The sequence below is a fragment of the Mustela erminea genome, chromosome 8 (assembly GCF_009829155.1).
Source record: "Mustela erminea isolate mMusErm1 chromosome 8, mMusErm1.Pri, whole genome shotgun sequence".
Lineage (NCBI taxonomy): Eukaryota > Metazoa > Chordata > Mammalia > Carnivora > Mustelidae > Mustela > Mustela erminea.
The window spans coordinates 55297396-55318732 of record NC_045621.1 but is presented as its reverse complement, the minus strand read 5'-3'; the positions used below and the strand labels follow the sequence as shown (position 1 = coordinate 55318732).

At 37.1% G+C, this 21337-nt stretch overlaps 1 protein-coding gene across 8 annotated transcripts in view; it reads right to left on the bottom strand.

Annotated features, from left to right (window-relative positions):
- The window catches only part of PKP4 (plakophilin 4), a 244260-nt gene that overhangs the window by 147436 nt on the left and 75487 nt on the right, over positions 1-21337 (bottom strand). For all 8 annotated transcript variants that reach the window (XM_032355642.1, XM_032355648.1, XM_032355646.1 and 5 more), the window contains exon 2: positions 20300-20436. In XM_032355642.1, coding sequence (XP_032211533.1) covers positions 20300-20431 — 132 coding nt within the window. In that variant the 5' untranslated portion in view covers positions 20432-20436. The remainder of the gene's footprint in view (positions 1-20299; positions 20437-21337) is intronic.

Genomic DNA, 21337 nt, shown 5'->3' with positions numbered 1-21337 from the left:
ACAGGAAAACTACAGTACCAGGTTTGAATCAAATGTGAGCCTAGGTAGTAAATTTGTACATGCCTCACACACATACACATACATAAATATAAATGGATAGTGATACTGGCTCATGGATATGATGATGAACTACTGGAAGTGGCTTTAAATAAATATGAAGACTATAAACTGAACGCAGGTATAATTAGGAAAATCCTAACTTCTTCATAACCTTAGACCCCATAATAGTTGTGTTGTTACTATAAAAAGCAGTTAAACTCAGGAGATTTTATCAGTGCTCTGCAATGTGTAACAAGGGCACTCATCCACCATTGGTTTACAACTTGAAAGAACAGACTCGACCATACCTCAAATTTTAAAAACTCTTCTCCATCTCCCTTTCTTTGAACAAACAATAGGAAACAATGCTGCTGGTAGGGTTGTAGGAAGAGCAAAAACGACAGAGTTGTGGAAGCAGGAAAAGGAAACAGCTGTTAAAGTAAGGGAATTGGAGGGAGAGTGCGGAGGCGCCTGGTGAGGAAGCCAAGCCTCCAAAGAGAGAAGAAGGACTTCTTTGGGAGGAAACAAAGCTGATCAGAAGTAATTCTCCACTGTCTTCCACCCTGTGGCCCCCAAATAAACATGGACCTACCTGCTCTCTTTCATGCTCTGAACTGAAGACTGTAAATGCTGGAACTCTGGCTACCCAATAATACTGTGTACTCATGTGGAGAGGACAGAACTAGATCTTGGTCTTTTGAATGAAAAGCCTTGAGGGTAGAAGGCACTAGCAGGACAGGCGAGTTTCATTAAGTTCCAGCTTCCTGAAACGTCTCTTCACTGTTACCATTTGCAGGTAAAGAGGGCCTTCTCTTGACATGCTTTCTGCTGTCCTGAAGCTCCAACAGATGATGAATGAGAACTTGCCTGACATTTAGTTATATATGGAAAATAGATGTGTATATACTGAGTTGGATGGATGACTGCATGTGAATACAGAACCTTTTGGCTTCTGGTGGTATGTTCAATTCAAACCACATTCACTAATCACAGCAAAAGGAATCACCAATCAAAACAAATTCTCCACTGCTGTCACTGCCTCCTTTATGCAGCCTACATATCAATGGAATGAAACAAACATAACATAACCAGGACTTTTTTTTATTAAGCTGGGGGCGGGTGGTGAGAGTAGAAAAAGAGAATATTTATGGCAGGGAGAACCAAATTAAGATTTCTAGCTTGAAAATATTTGAGGCTTAAATTAACCATTATTTCCTAGTCCACGATGCCATATTATACTACTTCTTAAATGGAAATAACTTTATTTTGTTATTTGATGTAACAATGCTGCTGTATGATACAACAATATCATAACAATGCTTTAGAACACTAATTTTTACAACTTAAGAGGATTTCTACATACCTTTATTCTCATGAGTCTCATAATGACCTCATGTAGTAGGCAGTCAACTAATCACTCTTATCCCCATCATCCAACAGACAGACTGAGGCTTGCAAACACTACAAGGCCTGGCTAGAATTACACAACTAGAAAGTGGTTTTGCTTCAACTAAGTGTGGCTCTCCTGAACACTGGCCAAGAGCATAAGCTCAGCAACGGGGTGGAGGGGCAAGAAAGAAGATTCCTGCTAACTGCTTATGAATTGTGCGACCACAAGCAGCAATCCCCAGTTCCCTCTTATTTAAAATGAAAAAACCCCGGTAATGCCTAAATTACAGGGCCATGGGGGATTAAGTGAGGCACACACTTGGACAGTACCTGACCCATAAGAAGTGCTTAGTAAGCAATAATTGTATGTCTAGCAATAAAATCCTACCCTGCCTACTGGTGAGGATAACTAGATGGGTAGAAATAATCTAGTCCCTCAGTGATGTTTTCCCTAGTTATGGCCTTCTAATGCATTCCTTTTTCCAACTGGTTAGTTGGATCCTTTATACGAGGTAATCATTTCTCATATCTCTGTCATCTTTTACTAAAAAGCTGTTGACAGGAAGGATTAAACTTCTGGATATCCAAAGCATATTCTTCAAATGCCAATTTATTTTCTAATTCCAAATAGTCCTAAGGTATCGTACTTCTTCCAAACTTGTTAAATAAAATATACGGAAGATACACACTTTTCTTGATAATTGAGTGCATTACTAAGACCACTCACAACCAGATGAACACGTCATTAATCTCTGGACATACCCATAAACTGTTCTATCTTCTTTCTTGACTTCAGAATGTCTGCTGGAGCTACACTCTTCCCCTTCTAATTTTGATCTCCACTCTTTCTTGTTCCTAACATTGGGATCCTCTTCTCACCACCTCTTCCCCATCCCGTAGCCAAATCTGCACATTTAAAACATAACCTACAAAAATATAACCAAATTATGTATTTTAAATTAGAATGAATGAGGTTGAAGATAAGGGCCCAAAGAGCAAAGTATAGGACCCATGTAGTTATCCAGAGACATTTTCATTGCAATTTTTAATGTGTTTCAAAGGGCTGAAGTTGCCAACAGCCCGAGATCCAAATAAACACGAATGTGCACATAAGTGGCATGTGTGTGTATGTGTGCGTGTGCAGTATGTGGATGTATTGGGCATTTGGAAGGTAGCTGCTATTCAAAATATTTTAAGTATTCTATTTTACAGTTTTGAGTACATTAAAAATTGGAAACTTTTTTAATTAAAAAAGTTAAATATGATTTAGTCAACAAATATTTGAGTATTGTACTTACCATGGGCCAGGCACTATTCTAGGTACCAGGAATAAAAAGTTGAATAAATAGGTATTTTTCCTATTCTTATGGATTAAAATGTTTGAATGACAATTTTTTTTTCTTTTAAAGATTTTATTTATTTGTCAGAGAGAGAGAGCACAGCAAGGAGAGCAGCAGGCAGAGGGAGAAGCAGGCTCCTCCCTGAGTAAGGAGCCCAACATAGGGCTCAATCCCAGGACTTTGGGATCATGACCTAAGTGGAAGGCAGACACTTAACTAACTGAGCCACCCAGGTGTCCCGACTTTTGTTTTCTTAAAAGCAAGTTGCTTTAGTTGAGATTATATTTTGAAATTTACTCATTTCCAATTATAAATTGTAAAGAAAAAAGTTTTCAAATAATGGGGGATTATCAGGATTCAATATGCTTACAAATATAACTTGAGACTCCAAATTCTCTGAAGAGAAACCTGGTATTATAAAAAAAAAAAAAAATACTTAGGGCGCCTGAGTGGCTCAGTGGGTTAAAGCCTCTGCTTTCAGCTCAGGTCATGATCCCAAGGTCCTGGGATCGAGCCCCACATCGGGCTCTCTGCTTAGCAGGGAGGCTGCTTCCTCCTCTCTCTGACTGCCTCTCTGCCTACTTGTAATCTCTGTCTGTCAAATAAATAAATAAAATCTTAAAAAAAAATACTTAAACTTAAGATGCTGCAGTAATACAATGATTTTTTTCCAAATATAAGGAATGAGAAGTAAAGAAATAGAAACAAAACATTTAGGATCTCATAGCAACATTGATTTTCATACTGGGTATATTCAGCAATTTCCATTACTATTATATTCAAGATGGTAATAGCATGTATAGGGTCCCAGGGCAGGCCACCTCAAAATGTGCCACAATGGCATACTGATCATTCTGAATTGAAGCTACTAGGGAAACAGTGTAAGGATACTCACACTCAAACTCTTCTCTGCCCCCTGAAAGCAGTAAACAAGTCTCCATATGAAAAGTACCACCCCTGTAACTAAGAAGTAAAATGATCAGAGAGAGGAACTTTAAAGTGGTGAAAGCTATAGAAAGATACCTTGTTACATTTTTTCACTAATCTACTACCTCAGCCCAAATTCCACTTAGAATTCTTTACTAATTAAAGCTCCCAAGGATCTGCCTTCTTTATCCTGCCAGTTTTTCACTACTTAATGTCTCTTTGTCTAAAATGTATAAAAACTGCCTGCCTTGGTTACTCCTTTGGGTCCCAATTTCATTATTGGGCCTCCATGCACATGTAATAAAATTTTGGGCTTTTCTCCTACTAATCTGCCTCATGTCAATTTAATTCCTAAGCCAGCTGGAAGAGCCTTGACAAAAAAAAAAAAAAGGAAAACTTTTTCCTCCCCTACATGTGAAAAGCTCAATATAAGAATATTTTTTAAAAATTTAATTTCCATTATCGTTTTACAGATGGCAATATCATGAGAAGTTCAATATGAGGATTTTTAAAAATTTAAGCAGTATTTGCAGGAGAGACGAACTTGAAGAAGCATTTTTAAAATAAAAATGTACTGAGAACACAAGGGGACCAAATTTTACTCTATTCTTCATAGCAAATGTTTTTGTTACAAATGTTACAAATGTTAGATAGAAAATCAAAATCATCTTCAAAGAAATATATAAATCAGTGTGTCCTTTACGGACCTACCATGAAACAGCCAGTATAGCACAGCCCAGTCCAGTGATAACCTAAAGGAGGGTACAGTAAGGCAGGTTGAAAAGAGCTGAGGAGCAACTAGGCCCAGGTGCCAGCACACCCATTCTCTTCCCAAGTAGACTGAATGGTTGTTAACAATCATTTTCAAGGGGCGCCGGGGTGGTTCAGTGGATAAAGTGTCTGCCTTCAGCTTGGGTCATGGTCTTAGGGTCCTGGGATTGAGCCCCCCATCAGGCTCTCTGCTCAGCAGGAGCCTGCTTCCCCTTCTCTCTCTCCCTGCCTGCCTCTCTGCCTACTTGTGATCTCTGTCTCTGTCAAATAAATATATAAAATCTTTAAAAAAAGATAATTTTCGATGATCTCATTGTCGCTCAACTGAAGCATACATTCCCAAGCTTTGGGGGCTTCTTGTTCTGAAGAATAAGCCTCATCTTGACTGTGTTCTCCAAAAGAAAGGTGTGTGTGTTTCCCTGGTTCTTTACCCCTACTGCCGGCCACGTCCTAATGACAACTGGCAGCTACCTCAGACCCAGAGAAGGCAGCCAGGCGGCACTCTTGCTGTGGCTAACTCTGGACCACCACACTCTAGAATGTTTCACGAGAGAGATTATATTTCCCTCTTGTTTAGGCCACACTATTATGCTGTCTCATCACAGCAGCTAAACTAGAAGCCCAGTGAGCACATATTTATGACAAAGCTGACTATCTGCCTCAACTCCTACAAAACTACTTGAATGTAATATGTCACAGAGCACTTGTGACCCAGTATTAAAAATGGAAAATATTAAACACTTTCGAGAAATAATTCCTCTGGATTCTTTTCAATAGGAGAGGTTGGGAATCTTCTTTAAGGGGGTCAAAACAGAACACGACGCACCCCCCGTGATGACTTTAATCCCTGGAGCACACCATCCTGCACTGGGAATCAGACCCTACTGCTTCTGCCCACAGCTCATATTCTCAAAACAATCAGTGGCTTCTTAGGTCCAAACAGAGAGCTCTTGTGGAATAACTGTATTACATCAGTCTAGACAACAAAATGTTCAAATGCATATCAGGTAAGAGGAGACCTAAGGCAGGTTCTAACAGAGAAAAAAATGGAGCTTTTTCTCAATTCACCAAACAAAACTGGAAGATTGGGAGTTAAAGATTTCTGGTAGATAAAGATGAAAAATAAACTTAATGCTCTGCAGGAAATAAAGAGCAACAGAGTAAACAATACTCCACACTGGGCGGGTGGCTTCATTTCACTATAACAATTTCAAGAGCAATTAGATTTGAATGAAGCTTTAAAACTACCCCCCCCCAAAGAGAAAGCATCGTTATTCATGAAACACCTGAGATAGCTCTGCTTCTAAAGAGACTTGACCATCTACTAAGTACCAAGCATTATCAGCATTTTAAATATACAACCAACAAACTATACATTATTATTGTAATTTTACAGAGGAGGAAACAGGATAGGACAGGTTAAGGGGCCTGCCAATATAATAAAGTTATCTGTGAGAGTCTGTATTTGAAGCCAGGTTGGTCAGACGTCAATGCCTCCATTCTTTCTGCCATACCAGGAGGAGTTTTAAAACTACTAGAAGAGTACAGTGAAATTCTATTAAGGGTTCACTGATGAGTTAGGATTATCAGATTATTACTTGTAAATAATACTGAGGTTAACCTCATACCATAATCACTATGGTACAGTGGTATCCTCAGGACAAAATGAAGCTCCCGGGGCTCTATGTGCCTCTTCTAGAGGATTCTCAGAGTGGGCTGGCAGGCTGGCCAGCTGGGAGGATGCCCTGGTGATGGGCTGATCATCATCAGCCCAACCAGAAGCACATTCCAAAACCCAACTGAAGGTAATGGGAGGGACCTGTGTCTTCTTAGCTCAGTCCTCCTTGTTGGCCACACCCCCACCCCACCCCCACTCCCTGGTCCCGAGCTCTCATGGGGCCATTTCACATTTTTTTGGAGTTGTCAAGGTGCTTGTAATAGTGAACATGGTTTCCTCAAAATGTTTAAAAACCTAGTTAGGGCAGTCAAAATGCTACCTAAGATAGCCACGGAATAGCAAATTGTATCTTTTGCTTTGCAATATTTTGTGGTCAATCTATTCAATTTTTTGTGCATTTCTAGTCTTCCTGGGATAAAGGACTCTGAAATTGGGTTGCTATTTTTCAGAGACAAGAACTACATTGGATATGGCTCCATATTTTTTGCATAGTTCTAGTCATGAGACAGTCCTAATTACTACATTTACCTTTTTGTGTAGGAATGTATCATAAAGGAACATTTAGAGTACACCAGTGTCAGTTCTGCCAGATCAAATAAATCAGTCCAAGTGATTACAAGTGACTTTGGACTGCATTCAGATTATGGAAGGCGAGAATAGACTAGGGGTATATACCATCACAGCAATGACAAATTTTCAACTTCTTTGCAAAAGCACAGTATTTCTTCAGGTTTAGACATGACTCACTAAAGCTACATTTTCAATGAAATATAGCTGGAAGGATTTAAAAGCTAGAAAATATAGTCATGTCAGTACAGATGATCCCCACTCCCCACAAAAATGCGTGACATCATTTTAAGATGTAGTCAGTCTGCTGTCACTAAGCTGTTGGGTTGGACAGACTGATACCTATCTATACACACCGAAGCAGCCAAAGCGTTATGTGGTTCTGGTTAAGATGCAAAGACCACCATTACACTTTAGAAAACAAACATTCATTTCTGAACAATCTCTTTTCACTACTGATTTTCTGCAGAATTTATTTTTCTAATAGCAAGAAAAAATAATCAGGTATCTATTATAAATGTCATGAAGAAACTATTTACGGTAGATATGCCCTTCCTACACTGTTTTTTGGGGAGGGGTTCTTATGTACTCCCTCACCTTTCCTAGGTAATTAATGTGAGTCTGATGTACACTAGTCTATTTGTGTTTTGTTCCCTATTTCTTTTCCAGGAACACTCAAACATTTTCAAAATATGTATTCTACAAGCACTGAGAGCTGATTAGTACCAGACATTATGCTAAGCTCTGGAATACTGTGGAAAACATCCTTGGAATTTTTATCCTGGAGAGGGGCAGTCCAAAAAAATGGGTATTTATCACACTTCTCTCCATCTTCCTTCTTTTACTTAATGATACACGGTAGAATTCCCTCCAAGGTGACTGGTAAAGATTTATCGGAGGAATTTCTTAGTGAGATTCCTAAATATACTCTAAAGATAGTTGCAAAGAGTTGAATTTGCAAAATTATTTTAAGATGACACAACCCATATCTCCATGGATCCAGACAGACATTGGCTCCTCCCATTAGCTTCCTCATCATGATGATATAAGGGCCCTTAGGCATGTAATCTCTGTCTGGTCCTTTGCTTGGTACCCTTTTCATGAGCCAAGTCTTAGCCTGGGCCCATCCCTCTGAGTATTCCTCTTTCTGGATCCAGGTCCCCCCTAAGTGGTTCCGGGGTTGGAATATGTTGCTTCCACAACTGTTCTATCATCTCAAGGATAACAACTGTAGTGCATGTTTACTGAGTATCTAACTATTTTAGTAAGATTGGAACCATTATGAGGACATAGGAGCCTTCACCCAAAGTTCAAAGTCACATAGCATAGCCAAGGGCAGAAGTGGGAGCTCCTGATCTTAACCACTGCCATGATACCCTTCTGGTATCATGGTACCTTCTGGATCTGAAGACTGATAGTTGTGCAAAATTTTCCAATTCAACTATGGTTCATTGACAAGTTAATACCTTACAACCTGTATATGGGTCTGTTCTTTCCTTCTCTGTCAACCAAACTCTGTAGTAACATTTTATTGTAATTTTTATAAAGGCTTTTTTTCTTCCTAGGTCATCTTATTTTGTGGCTTCAGAATTTTTACTACGTACTACATGTGTTTTATAAGAAATTTAGAAAATACACAGGGAAAAGCATACCTCCTTGAAAGTATCTCCTGTATTATCGAGTACACGTGTGTATATACATAAATATGTATTTCTATAGAAGATTCTACACATATAGTTAGATAACTTGCATTCATTTGTATTGTGAACACCTCCATGTCATTAAAAATTCTTTAAAAATGTGATTTTTAATGGCTGCACAAACCCCATCAAATACATATACTATTATGTAATCTTTTTACTCATATTGGGCCATTAGTTGTTGCTAATTTTCAGATATTAGAAACATCACTGTGATTAATATCCGTGTGTTAAGAGTAAATATTTCCTTAGACTGGATCCCTAGAATTAGAATTACTAAACCAAAGACACAACCATTTTTAAGGCCTTGATTACAGATCATTAAAGTGCTTTCCAAAATGGTTCTACCAATTTTACTCTTCACGAGTACTCCATGAAATTGCCAACACCACAACACGCATGCTGTTTTACCTTTAATAGTTGCCAGCATAATGCAGATATATTCCCATTATTTTAATTTATATTTCTGTGATACTAGTGAGTTAAGAAAATTACTTCATGGGGTGCCTGGGTGGCTCAGTGGGTTAAAGCCTCTGCCTTCGGCTCAGGTCATGATCTCAGGATCCTGGGATTGAGCCCCACATCGGGCTCTCTGCTCAGCAAGGAGCCTGCTTCCTCCCTCTCTCTCTCTCTTTCTGCCTGCCTCTCTGCCTACTTGTGATCTCTGTCTGTCAAAAGAAAATAAAATAAAATCTTAAAAAAAAAACAAAAAAACAACCAACTTACTTGATGCTTAACATTAAAAAAAAAAAAAAAGAAAATTACTTTACTTCATATGCATGTTGGTCCTTTATATTCCTTCTGTTGTCAAATACCCCCTTTCTCCTTACTCATTTGTAATTACTCTACATAGATTACATTCATTTTATTTACTCATCCAACAGGTGTATGCTAAACTATTGTTGCCTATCTTGTCTTGTGCTAAGGATACAAATCCTTTTCTTTGCAGTCCAGAACACCTTTGGGAATTTCCTTACAAGACATTTTCTGTGTAAGTATATATCCTTAAGAAGATCGTATTACCAATGTTGACATTTTAAGCATAATTAAAATAATACTCCAAGAAAGATAGAAATTTGTTCCCAGCTCAAACTGCAGATTTTTTATTTTTGGGGGGGTGTCTCTACAAATTCAATAAGCCAACAAACCATGACTTAAGTTACTCAATATAAGTGTACAGGTTGCGAAATATCATACATGTGGAAACAATGAAAAATGCCACCAAATTCCTAAATCAAACTCTGTACTGACAGGGTATTCTCCCTGTGGAGTGTCTACAACTTAGCTACTATTATCAAAAGTGAATCAGAACAGTAACAATGGCCAATAGTGGCAGTCACCAGAGTAACATATCTATCCATCCAAGGAGTATGTGTAGCTCCTGGACAAGAGGAAGCAGGAAAGCACAAGAGAATAACTGCAAAATCTAACTGATAACATGTAGTAATCCTTAATTTTTGGTTTGGAGTCTTAATTGAGTAAAGAAGATGCACTAGTTATTTTATAACATGGATTTCTTTCTTTCTTTCTTTTTTTTAGATTTTTAAAAATATTATTTGATAGAGAGATAGAGAGCACAAATAGGCAAAGCGGCAGGCAGAGGCAGAGGGAGAAGCAGGCTCTCCAGTGAGCAGGGAGCCCAATGCGATCCCAAGAAGCTGGGATCATGACCTAAGCCGAAGGCAGCCGCTTAACTGACTGAGCCATCCAGGAGCCCCATAACGTGAATTTCTTATTTGTGAGTCTTAAATTTGGTTACTCTCTGAAAAAAACACAACTTCAATTATCAAAAAGGATACCAGGGTGCAAGGGTGAATATATCTCATGAGATTCTGAATGTCTGAGAATATCTTGTTAATCCTTCACACATCAGACGATTTAGCTGGATGTAAAATTCTTAGAGTACAAGCATTTTCCCTTCATCACTCTAAACACACTGCTCTATGCTCTCCTTATATCTACTGTTTCAGCAAAGCTAGATCTCAGTCTGATTTTATCTTTTGCAGATAAATCATGTCTTTTCTCTGGATTCTTGTAGTTTTTTTCCTCCTATATCTTTGTAAATATAAAATTTTGTCAGTTACTCCTAGAATGGTCTCTTTTCCATAGTGATGCCTGGAATGTGATTACCCCTTCAAATCTGTATATTCACAGCTTTACTTTCTGCTTAGAAAAAAAGTTTTAAAATTATATTAAAGTATTGCTTCTGTTCTAGCTACTATAAACTCTTGAGAACATTCACAATGCTTTGCTTATGTTGGATTTATTTTCTGTAGACTCCTTGTCTAGTAACATCTATCATATCCTTTTTGTTCTTTTACTTCCTATTCCAAGATAACTTCTCAACTACTCTTGTGACTGCCAATGATTTACCTTTCTTCTATATCCATTCTTCTCTTTATTGGCTCCACTGCAGATTTTAATTGTCTAGTAAGCATCTCTGTAACCTAACTTCCTGGATATGGATCCCAGATTCCTTCCTAATTCACTGGTAAGTTTGGGTGAGTTAATCAACTTTCCTGAGTTTCAGTTTCCCTATAAGTAGGGGCAATAATAACAACTATCTGAATAATTCAGGGTTTTTGGTTAAAAGCAACAGAAAATGCCGTAGCTAATTTAGGATTAAAAACAATTTACAGAAAAAATTTGCCTATATCACTTAAGACTACATATTTTCCCATCAAGTCCACGAATGTGGGAAAATGCACGGAATAAAGAAATTTGGATCAGATGTTCAGTGGCCAAAAAAATGGAGATTTTCAAAGCATTAACTCATGAAGTTGTGATAAAGAACACCAGAGATCCTCCATGTAAAGCACCTAGCACAATGCCTGGCACATGATAAGTAATAATGTTAGCTATTAGTATATTTTATATATATTCTATATATATACTAATACACTAATATAGCATATATTAGTGTATTAGTAATTCCTAATAGATTTCTATTCCATAGAGTTCATTGATTCTTATATCCTATCCTTATGATAAAATCTTTTCCAAATTAATCATGTTTTCAATAGTAGGGGTGGTAGCAGTGATGATGGCAGGCAGAGAAGAACACAGCAGTCTGGCTGTACTAAGAGGCAGCAAACCCAGTAAAACAATGGGGGGTCGGTCTTTGTGATCACAGAAGCAGGACTGGTATAGATAACCCACTGGCCATTGTTCTTCATCCTGCTCTACTGGCTTTACAACAGGACAACTCTCCAACTCTGACAATAGGGTGAATGTCCCCATAGTTTTTAATGGGGAATCAAAGTAAGTTTTATCAAGGGCTCAGAAATTTAAAAAAAATTCAACCAAATAAAATAGTTATACACCAGTAAAATAAGTTCTCCTTACTCTGTGGTGCAAATCAAATAAGCTACCTGTAACAGCATTCTGTTCAGTACACATAGTTATACAAATAGAAGTTTCCTATTCTTACCTACAGACCATCAAATCTTCTCATCAGCTTAAAATAATGCCAACAGTAGCAATTACTAAGATATATTTCTCTGCAAAATAATTTAATAAGAATCCACTTTTTCATTATACTTTGCTAACTGAATAAGAGAAAAATCAAGACCCTGCTGTGAAGCGCTTACATTATATAAAGAAAACAATATTCACCTTATTAAGAAACAAATGAGAAAATGGGGGCAATGGGAAACTCCAGCCAGCTTCTCCCCTTACAAAAGTTATAGCTTTAAATCAAGAAACACATAAAGCAGCTAAGGTCATGAGTGAAAAAAAGGAGGTGCCAATTACTCTGAGCTTGGGCAAAGTAGGCTTACTCTTTATTTTTTTAATAAAAAATTTATAAAAATAGTTGCAAAGGGGAGAACTGAGAGTTTACATCAACTTTATGATGGAAAGGAATTTTCTAAAGGAATAATAGGACGCAGAAATGCTCAATCTGAAGGAAATAGTAAGACTTAATTCTGCCAAAATAGCATTAATAGAAGGTCCTATGCAGTGACTAAGGACCTTCATCTTGATTTGAAGCTTTATTTAGGAGAACTTGCAAATCAGATATATTTCCATTACAGAGGATGATACCACATGATGAATACTTTTCTTGTGTCATGCTGCTCTATAGGAATTTTCATATGTAAAAGTCTCTAAATTAAAATATAAAGAGCCTATACATTGAAAAATGCCTTGAGCTCCAATTTTTAAAGGAAAATTACATTTTTTCAAGAGCCAAGAGACTCCAATTCTAAGAAAACTATCTTTCAATTCATGACAGTCACATTCATATCTGAAATGTAATTTATATAAAGTTAATTGCATAACATGCATTTATCTTCAAGTTTCAATAATGTGCTCTTTCAACGTGCCTGCAGACTGTTTCTAATAATGCAACCCCTGAATTAAGGTCTGAGTATATAAAAACTCCTAAGACTCTATAAGCTAAGACAGAGACTTGTCTTCAAACTACTTGAAGAAAAAACAAAACAAAACAAAACTTAGGAATGTCTAAAATGAAATAACCATAACCTAAATTACTTTGCTGAAGTACAAGCAGATCCAATCACTTTGGAAACAATACATTCATAATATATAAACAGATACAGTAAGACCATATGGACCCATTTCTGCAAAAGTAACAAAAATGGTAATTGAGAAATTGAGAGCACTTCCACATAAAGACAGGCTGTTTTGCTATAGCTATAAAGTAACTGCAGGGTTAGACCTGAGGGAAAAAGAATGTTTCTAAAATATTTTTCTCTTCAGAAATGATTCTAAAAAGAAAAATGATCACACAGTGCAGGGAATTCGGTGCTGAACAATCCTGTCACCCGTTTAATCTCACTGAATCAGCAGTCAGTCATTTCCACTTTAATAGGATAAAGTTTGCATGTACAGGGGAAAAATTATATCATATATTCATAATTTAACACTGAACAGGAATGGTTATTCAACTGAAAAGGAAATTATCATTTTAAACATGCCAAGTGAGGCTTAAAGTGTTAATAAAGGACAAAAACTCTATTACTTTCAAATGTAAACAAAAGGTAATGCTAATTCAACAGCAAAAATTGAAGTTAAAAATGCCTAAGTTAGCAAATTTATATAAAACTGATAGGATACAATACATATCTATAGCCACATATCTATAGCCTGCTTAATAAAAAATGGGGCAAAAGTACACATTCTTGGATTTTGTGGTTCCATTAATGAATATTCACACTGTGCCAATTACTTCACATAAAAGTATAAAATATGGTTTGTCCCTCTGCATTCTTCTGAGGGTGGAAACTGCACATAAGAGATCATCTTTGTAGGCCTCCTTACCATCTCTCTCCTCCTTTTCCAGGATAGAGTGCTATGATCACAGCAGGCTTTCAATCGATATTTTTTATTTAGATAGAAGCAAGCACTAAAGCTAACTACAGCAGAATTATAAACATTTTTACATTCTCACTTCATTAGCCCAATAAATATTTTGGGGCACCTACTATGTATTTCATGTCTGCACATGTGATCTAGCTATGCGTGAAAAGCGAGATAGAGTCTGTTCAAATTTCTGGAATTGAAGAGCTCTTCAAAACAAAACAAAACAAAACACATCAAAACAAAACAAATAAACAAAACCTAGAGTCTGAATAAACATAAAAAGATGTCTCCAACTGGATCAAATAGAACAAATACACAAATATTCGGGATATACCTCTGGGACCTCTAATACTGGGCAACTTTGCTAACAAGTCCAGCTGATCATTTATAGGGCTACCACAAAACGTATATACTTGTTGCTAACCTGGCAGTCTCATTTTTTTATGTTGCTGAGGACAAGTTTTTTGCATACACTCACATACTAAATAAACCTGAAGGCCATACTCTGTTGTATTCCTTAACCACAGAGATACCTGAAATGGAAGATACCCTACACCATGAACACACAGAAGAGAAACCTTACGTTCTGACCACAGTACACACAACTGAAGAGGGCTGATCGGAAAACCAACTAGGAGGGCGCAGAATTTTTGAATCCAGACCAAACAGTGTCACAAGAGCTCTGCCACTTGACCTCATGCTGAACCACATCTCCATAATATTAAGGAGGTAAAGCTGTAAAATTTGATGATCCCACAGAAATCACTAAGAAAAGATCTTACCTTGTGTTTGATGATGCAGTTCAGGCACGGAAGACTTCATCATACATAATTACAATTGCCAGGATAAGTCAGTTACCAGTGGGAAAAATGACTAAGTTACTAATAGGAAAAATGTGAAGTTTTAGGCATTGTATTTACACTGCTTTTAGCTAAGCAAAAAACTATGTTTGTTTACAGTTAAAATTAAAATTCCATCTTCTGCATGTGGTTGAGGTGTGTCAGAGAATGATTTCATTGTAAATAAACTTGGGGGCCAAATAAAAGGAAGCTGCTAAGGCAGGTGCACAACAGTTGAGTTGTTTCAGTTTCGGAGGAATAAAGTAAATAATTGTACTGGAATTTGTTCAGTTCTGGGCATTCTGCCATACAGGAAGGGTGTGCAATTACTGAAGCTAACATATCCATGTAAAAATGAAGTAATATCAATAGGGCACAGTTGGCTCCAAAGTTCCTTACTCTATCTTCAAAAATTAAGGATCTTTAATGACTCTCATTTCACTCTTTGATATTAAGGTTTCACTTAAGTTACTATGGCCACACTGAAGGTAGAATTGAAATTTTCACTGAAGTCAGAAAATATTGTTTTGAGGCTTCTCTCTAAGAGCCTCACAATTAAAGTACACTGCAATTTTCACTCATCAAAGATAACAAAAGAAGTACAGTACATAATTTAGGACTTCACCAGAGTAATAGACTACACATAAAATGAGCATGTTTCACCAAATCTATTCTGTGCTTATGATTTCATGCTATCTGGATTGGCCTCAGCCTTAAATGTGGTTTCCAAACGTCTTAAATTGGAAGCCAAAAATAAAAGAGTGCAGTTTGTGAGGGAAGAGCAGAATGGAAGTTAAAGGGCCTGAGTATGGCCAAGTTCAAATAAAGATCTTCAATTATGCAAGTAATTTAACAACAGAAAATAAGAGTGTAATAAAAATTATGTGTGATTCTATAGAATGCAAATCAACTTGTATCCTATATGGAGTCAAGAAATATGCTTGTTAACCCTATGATTGGCCATATGGTCTTTTAAAGAGTTACTATAATCCAGATCACATCCTATCAGTTATAAAAACTACAATATACTGTTCCAACTGATAGTAATGGCCCTTGGCTCACTGTTTCCTTTGTGCCTGTGAAGGTAGGACACTGACACACCTATGTGGCAGGGGGTGGTGGCAAAGCTCTGGATGAGGAGCCAGTGTGTCATCAAATTCCAATTCTTCTATATCCAAATACTTACCAACCACTTCAAGGAGAAATCAATCATTTAAACCTAAGGTTTTCACACAAGGAGGCGGGGCCCTTTTGAGAGTACCACATCTGGCATATTTCTTTATTGTACTAGGTGTAAGATAATAAGTTAGGCACAGGCCATTCTTAAATTTGCCAGATATTTGAAAACTACCAGGATACAAAAAAATTCTTTATTTCCAGTATCTGTATTCATCATGGACTCCTGGATCCTTATTAAGCAGTTGAGCTGAACAGGAGAAACTGTCCAATGCTGATCCTGATTACAGCCAACTGGTGGTTTCCGTTTAACTGGAACTTCATGTAATTCTGGATTTGAGTTCAAGGATCACATTATTTTGTTATTCTCATAGGATGACTTTCACTTCTCTTAAAGCATGATTTCTTCAGGGGTTAGCTCTATCACTTGGTATACATGATGCTGGTTGATATTTTGTGACATTACCAAGATAAACCACATCCTCTTTTCCATTCACTTAATTTTCAGTTAAGTTGGATAGATGGGAAGAGAAATTCATAACACCTATGTCACTTTTTGACCACTAATAGGAAATAAAATTTTAGTTTGCTCCATGCAGAGATCAGATTTAATTCCTACATCAATATGGATACATTCAATTCAAATTGTGTAAAGGATAAAAATAAACCACTGAATAGCCACATTTCTCAGTGCTGTCTCTGTGAGATTCTCATGTTCAGTAATGCTCTATGAATGTGGCTACAGGTCCCATTATCTTCACAAAATAGTTAATTGCTGACAAAGTAATCTGAGAGCCAGTATTATTCACCCACTCCCTTTCTAAGCAATCATTTCTTGCAAATCTAGTATCATTAAAGGCAATGGGGGGGGGAGCCTGTAAAATGTGTGTGAAATAATGTATAAAACATGGCTCTGTTGTTAGGGAGCTGATTATATTAGGCAAGGGAGCATACAGTAAGAGTCAAAGCAGTGGTGTAAACTGCTAAAGAGAAGAGGGATCTGACTTCAGCTGGGGTGCAAATGGCGTCCCCAAAGAGACAGCACTTGAACAGAAGCAGGCTACTTCTTTCTTTCTGCCAAAGAGCAAAGGATGTTTTCTATGACTGCACAGGTATGCATCTAAGTGACTGACATCAATGTAAAATGTTATCACATTACAAAAGGGAGAGAATGTGAATCTCAACATTTTGCAGCTTTTGTCTTTGGGATCCTAGGGAAAGTATGGCCCAGCAGAGGAAGATTTAATTGTGGTTTTACACCCAAAATCCAATTTCAGATATTAACAGACTAATGCTTTGTTAACAAGACTGCTTTGGTTGCTTGCTAACCCTTCCCTACTGCTTACTGTGAATGGCCCAGGGGGAGTAAACGTGAGGTATTTTTAGTGGCTTGGATATACTTTTACTCAAGAAGAACCCAGACTTCCTATCTCAAAATTCAGGAGTGTGTTAAAAAATAATACTCTCCAGGGTGCTTGGCTGGCTCAGTCTTTCAGTATCTGCCTTTGGCTCAGGTCATGATACCAGGGTCTTGAGATCGAGCCTGCATCAGGGTCCCTGCTTGGCGGGAAGCCTGCTTCTCCCTCTCCCACTCCCACTCCCCCTGTTTGTGTTCCCTCTCTCCCTCTGTCTCTGTCAAATAAATCAATAAAATCTTTAAAATAAAATAAAATAAAATAAAATACCTTCCAATTTTTTAACCAAGTGCCCTAACATTATGTTTGAGTTGCACAAAATCAGCATGTTGGTAAAATTTATTTTTACACGCTCTATTTCTTATAATACATATATAAGGCTGTTCTAATTTGTGAGCTCAGCATGGTGAAGTTTTCAAAGCTTAATGCCATATAGAAATAAAATACTGTCATAGCATAAATATAGCTCAAGATACACAAAGTTGTTTTATCTTCATATCATTGTCCAAAGAAGGCTCACTGGTTGTATGTGTGTGTATATGCATCTATATATATATGTATCTATGTATATGCATCTATATGCATATACACATACTTAAAAATAGAACCACCAGTTCCTCCTAAGAGGTGCCTTTTCTTCTTAGGTAGAAATGCCATTTTAAATAGTAATATTAGCACATACTGTGAGCACTTACTAAGTGCTGGACACCACTGTAAGGATTTTACAATGGTTAATTTAATGTTCTCAATAACTATCATTGTCACCAATTTTTAGAGGAAAAACTGAGGCAGAGAAGTTAAGAAATCTTCCCAAGATGACACAGAAAGCAGTGGGTGCAGGGCAGGAACCCAGGCTATCTACTCAATTGCTCTGAAAGGGTCTCTTCCTTCTGTACCCAATGAAACATTCTTCCTGACAGATGGCTGCCACTCAAGGTCTTTTTTTTTAATCTCAGAGCAGCTCATGTTTTCACTCCATGGCTGTGAACATTGCATTGTAGTGAGATTAAAAAAAAAAAAAAAAAAAGTAATACATCCTATCCAAGAATATTATTCTTTTGATATTAAATATTATCAAGGACATTAACTATTTCATTTGGGCCTAACACAATTAAGAATGTCACATCCTGACTATTTTCAAATCAAATATATAAGGTGCAGAATAACTAGCTTTTTAATGACTAACTGTTCTGTACTCTGTCTCACTGGGCAGATCATAGGGACTGACATTTGAGAAAAGTCGTAAGAAGTTTCTACCCCAACTATAAAGAAATCAGAGGATCTTGCCTGGAAGCTTGAGTTGGTTATTTAAAATCAGATGAATATCCTGGAACAAGAGATGGATATGGTCTTGGGTTGAATGAAATGCTGAGCACTGAGCACTGATAAACAATTTTAAAAGAAATTAAGCATGAAAATTGCAAACATATATTAGTGGATTCATATTCTTAGAACAGGAATAGAAGAGTATAGCCTCCCACTAACTAAATAATCTGAGATATATATGGTAATTCTTCTCATAAAGAGCAAATACTTGTATTCTTTTGGCTATCTTCAGAAACAGGGACACTTCAAGCTATCTCCCACAAAACAAATTCATTCAGAACACTATCACCAAAAGATAGAATGCTGATGTCATCTGAGGCTGCCAAGGAATTCCAGTGCCAAAATCATGATAGGTTTCCAATTTTCTTCAACATGCAGGGTATCATCCAGTCTCAAGGTACAAATGCAAAGTTCCTGTAGCTATATTTACTGAACAGTTTCTAGCTTTAAGTCAGTTCTGGGCATTTTGATAAATTTACCATTATGTTTCACCAAAATGGGGAATACACTCACAGCTCAAAATAAATCAGAGTCTTCTCATTTTACAGCTCCTTGGGTCAAATCTCAACAGCTATGAAGTGCAATAAGAAAAGAGTCCTTTCTTTCTCCATAAAGGTGAGAGAAGCTTGATAATCTATAGTTTAGTGGAAAATGGAAACAGTACTGACTACAATTTTTTTATGTCTTCTCAAATTCTTAGTTTGTGGAATGTTTTGAAAACTTCAAATTTCAGTGGGGGAATGGAAAGTAATTTAATATCTTGCCACTCGAATAAGCTATGAAATAACTTTTCTTGAAAACACAGTTCTAATGTCAAATATTCTGGAGTATTCTTTCACCCGACATAACTAGTTGTAAGTTACAGCAAAGAATAAAATAATGAGGTATTAAATATTCCTTTACTCTGTCATCATTAGTCATCTGAATTGCTGATACTGATTTTTGAAAGAACATTCCATCAAATATACACCTAAGTTTATAACTCTTGAGAAGAGGTTTAATCATAAGGCTTAAAAAACTGTAATATTAAATTATTTCCAACAGAAAAACCCTCAGAGAAGGCAAATACATCTGTTTTGTTTTGTTTTTGAGGGAGGGAGTAGAGGAAAAAAAAAAAAAAAACTATCCCTGGAGCTTTAAACTTACATTCACCTTATTAAGCTTCTAAATCTGAAGAAATTCAGGAAATTCAATTTCTCTAAGCACAATAATTTAGAAAGCTACTTGTATTTGAAGGATAAATAGCATTAAGTACCTTAAAATAAAAAGTCAACATAAACATGACATTGAAGCAAACTGGCACAGTTTGACAAGTTTTAGAACACTAGCTCACAAAATGAATATACTTTGATTCAGACAAACACAACAAATATAGCCTTTATCCAAAAATCACAAAGACAGCCTATATAATACCTATATTAAAATGTTAAACTGTTCAACAAATCTAAAGATATTACAGGCCTCAAGTTGCCAGAGTCCTGACAGAGGAGTCAGCAGTGTAAAATATGCTTCACAAGGCTTGGCGTGCATGCACACACTCTGCAATGTGGGAGAGACAGAGACACCAAGCACCATCGATATTGTCCTTACTTGCAGACGCACAAGTATCCTGCATGTTCCGATTCTGACTGGCACCTGGAGCGGCTCTACGTGCCAGTCATCCCAATGTACTCAGGGATGTAAACACCTTATAATTAAAAAACGTGAAGGCATCAAGGACGTTAGACAAGTTTAAAACACATCCAAAGATTAATTTTTAAAGGCATTGAAGAAATAATTGATTGCAAATTCCAATAAGAGGCTATACCTGCTCCTTCACGGAAGCTAGAATAGTGGTGGCTGTGGTCTCGGGTTCCATGCCTGGGCCAGTGGAGGCAGCTTCCTGGCGGGTCTGTGGTTGCCCTTCCTCCACCAGTGAAGCCTGCTCAGGAGCGGGCATTCCTCCTGCAAACGAGCAGACAAAGAGTTAACACTTGTTCATGCTCTCCTGTGGAAGAACAGGCAGGGACTGAGGATTTGCACATGGTTCCTAGGATATACTATGGACTTCTATGTACAAAGATCACAACTCCTTACAGCTATTTGATTTTTAAAAGCAACATTTAGGGCCAAAAGTATAGATAGTACGACTGAATAGTAAAATAATAATAGTAGTAGTAGCAGTAATAATACATACTAAGAAAATGTTTAAACAACATCATAGCAAAAAAAAAATGACTAAAGTGTTGGGGAAGAGGGCTCTTAGTTAAAAATGTACTAAGGACAATAAAACTGTTAGAAGCTTGCTGATCACTGATTTTTCTAATCAGATAACCAATGAGTAAATATGATTATATCATAAAACAAATAATAATAAATCCTCTAGATTGCTACAGGGGCCAGTTTGTAAAGTTCCGATACCAGAAGACATCTACAAATACACAAATGCTTTAGCAGTTACAGAAGAGGATTATGCAATTAAAAAAAAAAAAAGGTTTTAAACTTGGGCTAGAAAATAAACAAAAGTCTCCTGTATTTAAAAGAAACGGAAGTCATTAATAACTAGAACAAGGATATCTTTGGTGGACTATTATAGCTAATGTGGTTTCCTTAGAAGAATCTGATTACCAGGGATGCCTGGGTGGCTCAGAGGGTTAAGCCTCTTTCTTCAGCTCAGGTCATGAATCTCAGGGTCCTGGGATGGAGCCCCCAGAGTGATGGGCTCTCTGGCTTCTCCCTCTCTCTGCCTGCCTCTCTGCCTACTTGTGATCTCTGTCAAATAAATAAATAAATAAACTCTTAAAAAAAAAAAGGAATCTGATTACCCAAAACTGACAATGGCAATGGAGATGGTATTTAAGGAGGC